At 44.1% G+C, this 4,901-nt stretch overlaps 1 protein-coding gene across 2 annotated transcripts; it reads left to right on the forward strand.

The window, feature by feature from the left end:
* Window positions 1–468: 468 nt before the first annotated feature.
* On the forward strand, window positions 469–4,364 carry LOC128305670 (uncharacterized). Of its 2 annotated transcripts, none has more exons than XM_053043239.1 (6): window positions 469–603; window positions 1,840–2,048; window positions 2,183–2,318; window positions 2,427–2,689; window positions 2,805–2,937; window positions 3,096–4,364. In XM_053043239.1, exons 1-6 carry the CDS (start codon window positions 495–497, stop codon window positions 3,209–3,211), a joined length of 966 nt encoding a protein of 321 aa, XP_052899199.1. In that variant the 5' UTR covers window positions 469–494; the 3' UTR covers window positions 3,212–4,364. The 2 variants fall into 2 exon arrangements, with proteins under 2 accessions (XP_052899199.1, XP_052899200.1); XM_053043240.1 differs by having other exon boundaries at window positions 2,189–2,318.
* Window positions 4,365–4,901: the final 537 nt, after the last annotated feature.

A 4,901-nucleotide genomic window follows, 5' to 3' on the forward strand; every position in this document is an offset into this window, starting at 1 on the left:
ATGCGTTGCGTGTGGAAACATCAGAACAAACATCAGGCAAACGAGCAATGGATAATGAAAAGTGTTTGCTATGCTGATCACTGCTCCACCAAAGAATGAGCGTGTTATTTCCGATAAATTTCCGTCCGCAGCCGAGCGAGTGGAATTTGAAGTGATTGTCCGGTAATCGATCGGCGGTGGAGTAGTCACCGTGCTTGTCCACCCAGGAAACGAGGTGCAACGAAAATCCACGTGAAGTGAGCCCAGGCGAAGAAGAAAGGCAATGCAAGCAGAGTAACAAAGCGCAAACAAAGATCGAGTGTTTCGGTGCGTTGGGAGAGAGTGAAAGAGAACGAGAGGGTGAGAAAAACGGCAAGAGAGGGTGCGATTGAGTGTGTGTGTGTGTAGGGGTTGGGGTTGTTGTGTGTGGGTGTGTATGCGCGCTGGACTAGTGAAGTTAGTGGTCAATTAAAAAATGATAGCATGGGCTCCTGCTATGTCCAATACGGCCGCCGATGAAACGATATGAGCACGTATGCGTACAGTACAGGTTGTTGGGAAATACGCAAACAATGTACGAGATGTGGTGTTGGATAGTAATTCTACAATTTCTCCTGGCGGAAGGTGAGTGGGAGGGACTGCAAACAATCGAGCTACCCATCCACGTGGTGGTCTACCGTTTGGCTTTGCTTTGCGTTCGAAAACGTTCCAAAATTCGCATTACCAAAACGCAACGATTGAATTATATAAATTGTTTAACACTATTGATTCTTCTGCTTGCCTACACTGGAGGATGTATTAATAAAATTAAGAGGATTATATGCCAACGTTGGTTTTGCTTACACAGCTTACATCATCAATCGTGTGGGGTGAATTTGATTCTGATAAAGTCGAATCGAAGGATTTGAATCCCTGTTCTAATGTATCTCTGTAAATTCCTGGACTCCCAAAGAATCACGATTACATCATCAACAGTCTTGAGAGTATTTGATACATTTTCATCAATCAGAAGCAATCGTTAAATCGAATCAAAAGTTCAGAATCTCTACGCTTTAGATTTGTGGATCTTTGAAGATTCTTTATTGACAATCGATTTAGTAATTTCTGCAATAAATCTTTATGTTTACAGCTACTGTACTCTGGTAGACTTTGGATCATTTATTGAATTATTTAATTTGGCTCAATAGGACTGAAATTTTCTTTATAAATACCTTTGAAATGATTTTTATTCTATGAAACAAAAACAGTTCTACTTTTTAATATTTAATTTAATATTTTCGTAAAAACTTGTCAGATCAATCATCTTACTTGGACTATTTGATACATAAACTATGAGCATTAATATTTTAAGATCTCTAATGACTTTTCAAAGATTCGTAACTCAAGATTCTTTGAGAGATTCATTACTCCGTTAGGAGTTGACTCATGATTCGAATGACTTTGCACTGAAGAGAGAATGATTGATCATGAATGACTCTTCACAAAAGATTAATTTTGTTCACCCAGTTCAGTCATCATTATCATCTTTCAGATAAATTGCCTGCCTATATCCTTTTTAGATAAACAATTTTATACCAAAATTCAAGTTGAAAATGAATTTAGCTTTGAGAAATAAGTTCATCAATCGTATGTGTTACAACTAGTACCTAGAAGTGTCAAAAAAGATTAATCTCGATGATCCAGAATTCCTTGGGGAAAAATACTAGATGAATGTTTGAAAAAGTTCACAAGATCCTATCGATTTCTTATCGATTTTAGTCGAACTTTCTTCTACAAACCACCAAACCTTTTCAAAATTGCACGTAACGATCGGTTCGTCGAATTAATTTCATAATTTAACCTTCTCGTCTGCCGTGACAGAACTCGCCTCAGGTATTATGCTCACGGAGGTGCGAGTGCCCAAGCACACCATCAAGGGGCACTCGGTAAGATTGGAGTGTCATTATGACATGGAAGGGGAAGCGCTCTACTCGGTGAAGTGGTACAAGGATGGGTACGAATTTTATCGATATGTGCCAAGAGACGACCCGCCCGGGACGGTATTTCCCCAGCCGGGCATTATAGTGGATGTGAGTAGACCAGCACTGACGCGCGTTCGATTTTCTCGATCCCGTTCGCTTGGGGCGGAGCGGGGTCTTCCGCTGTTTGGGTGGTAACTAAGAATTGGTTCGTTTGTTGCTATCCGTGTTTCGTCTATCCGCAGCTACAGAACTCAACCAGCGAGCAGGTGGTGCTGGACCCGATAGATCTATCATCCAGCGGAAAGTATCGATGCGAGGTGTCAGCCGAGGCACCTTCCTTCCAAACCGTGTCCGACCACGGGGAAATGCTGGTGGTTGGTAAGTAAGGGTCCCAAAAAGCCCAATAATGCCGATGCCGTGTGCCGATTGTAATGACGCGATCTGTGTTCGCACCGTCGTTTCTCGTTCCCGTTGCGTCCACAACAGTGCTGCCTGAGGAGGATCCGTACATTACGGGCGGGAAGCCACGCTACCAGATCGGCGATATCGTGCGCGTAAACTGCACATCTGGCCGCTCGAAACCGGCGGTCCATCTGACGTGGTACATCAACGGGGATGCGGCGGATGGGTCGCTGGTGAAGCGGTTCGAACCCATCGTGTCCGGGCCGGACAAGCTGGAAACATCCATACTCGGGCTGGAATTCCGTGTGAAGCCAAAACATTTCAAGCGAGGTGATATGAAGCTCAAGGTAACCGAGGGGGGGGGGGGGGGGGAGGACGTTCTTTCGTGCGGGTGGGCCGGGTGGTGCGACGGTGGAAGAAAAATGTCTAAAACATGCAAATTTCTCCTTTGGCTTTTCGCAGTGCCTCGCCACAATATCAACCGTATACTGGAAAAGTAACGAGGAGAGCGTCGAGGGCGAAAAGATACAGAAGGCTCCCATGCTGGAGTCTCGGCGGGCCGTTTCAAGCGACACGCGAGCAGACCGAGTTCAAGGTAAGCGTATGCGAAACGGCGCAGACCGGGTGCGGGTGTTCTTTTCTTTATGGCACAAATTTCGCACTGTCCCGGGGTTAAGGCAAAACCAATGAACACACACGAACGTGATGGAGTCCTTTTCTTTTCTTGTTCCCTCCGTGTCGATACCGTTTCAGCGGCGAGCGGTGATGCATTGGCGAATAAATATTCATCGGGGTGGAATTTTACATTGCGCTGGCTGCTCGCCGTAGTGTCCGCGAGCCGGTTCGCCTGTTCGTGGTTCGTGGCCTAAAATGCAATGCGCGTAATGCGCGCACGAGTCGGCGAGCACAATCCCAACAATTCGCTCTCTCTTCAACGAAAAACAAAACAAAACTATAACAATTTTATTATCATTCACTGTAATACATTCCGTCCCGAAACGGGTCGACTATTTTCGACCCCGACGTCAAAAACCCTTCCTACCCGTGTCGTGTAAGGGCGCAAAGAAAGGAAACCCCCTTTTTGCTCCCCCTTTTTCCTCCATTCCCGCGAGTTTACGAACAAAACTGTCGAAGGAAAGGAAATGTCCATAGAGCCCCGGGGTTTTTTTTCGTTGTTGTTGCGCCTAGAGCACTGTGTCCGACCGACCGAACCGGCCCCGTGTCCAGGAGCGGTGCAGTTTTTGGATATATACAGAAATTAAATGCGCGACCCAGGGCAGTCGATTCATGTTGCGGGAAAGATGAACTACATCACGCCATTGTTCGATTCGCTGAAGGAATGGGGCTGCCCCGAGCAACGTAATTCGAACCCGTTTACGAAACAGAACGGAACAGCTGCAGTATGTGCGAACACACGTCGGTTTTTAACCATCCTACACTAGACGGCACGCTATATTAGCGACTGAAGGCGAGGGCAGCGAGGGGACAGCGAAACCAGATGCCCCCTTTGCGGATGCGGTGCCTGCCTCGACCGGGCTATGACCAGGCCTGGTGACTAATAGCAGCAGCGTGTTTTTTGAACTATGGACATATCGAAAGGATGAAACACGAATCATATCACTACGACACAATGAAGTAATATCTTGATGTGCTTTTTCACTGTTCTCCCCCCAAAAAACAAAAAGGAAAAAAAAACTAACTAAAAAGGAAACATACTACAATTCGACGAAATGGTAAACGAAAAAAAAAAAAGGATGAAATCATTCAAACATATCACCGGTGAATATTAAAGGCAACAAAACAATATTTGCAAAAGGAAGAAAACGATATAAAAAAGTATTAACAAACAAAAAAAAAACTCTTTTCAACTCCGGTTATTCGTGGATAAGTGTGTCGCAAAATCGATTCGATCCCTCCTGTAAAAAGTTGTGTAAATATTGTAAAAGAATTCGATCCAAACCCGATCCGTGTTTGGCTGAGATCGGAACGTGTCCAAATTGTTGCTATGTTTGTTTTGTTTTTTTATTTAAACTACCCTCCCTCAACCCTCCCTTCCACGTACCAACCCTTCAATAAACATTGCGAGGATTTTAGATAACATAAACAAAACTGATAATCTGAAATTTTTACATCACAAAAACACACACACACAATACAGTCAGTGAGGTACACAACATAGCAAAAAACAAACAAACAGACAACACAGTAAACACAAAGAAAGCTAGCCAACAACCACTACTTTCGACCGTATAGTCGAATATTCTTCTAGAAAATTGTTACTTAACGCATACGAAAACAATGGTACGTATGAACAACGAGAGAACGAGGAACGATGGCCGTGACTGATGAATAAAATAATTTTATCCATTATGATAACGATACTCACATGGGCGATGGTTGGGGCGATTTGTTTCATACACTCCGAAATCCGCGGCTCCGCAATGAGGTAAGTTGTACTTTCCGTTTCCTTGAAGTTTTCTTTGCAGGATGTTCCAATGAGGATTTTTGTTGTTGTTGTTTTTCTCCGATTTGACAGTTGATTATGAAGGTTATGAAGTT

The sequence above is a fragment of the Anopheles moucheti genome, chromosome 3 (genome assembly GCF_943734755.1).
Source record: "Anopheles moucheti chromosome 3, idAnoMoucSN_F20_07, whole genome shotgun sequence".
Taxonomy (NCBI): Eukaryota; Metazoa; Arthropoda; class Insecta; order Diptera; family Culicidae; genus Anopheles; species Anopheles moucheti.

Bases quoted from the DNA above. Each gene is read 5' to 3' on its own strand.
- LOC128305670 (XM_053043239.1), top strand. From the start codon at position 495: ATGAAACGATATGAGCACGTATGCGTACAGTACAGGTTGTTGGGAAAT. The intron at 2,319-2,426 runs GTAAGTAAGGGT...CGTCCACAACAG, and splicing joins CGGGGAAATGCTGGTGGTTG to TGCTGCCTGAGGAGGATCCG. The intron at 2,690-2,804 runs GTAACCGAGGGG...GGCTTTTCGCAG, and splicing joins GAGGTGATATGAAGCTCAAG to TGCCTCGCCACAATATCAAC.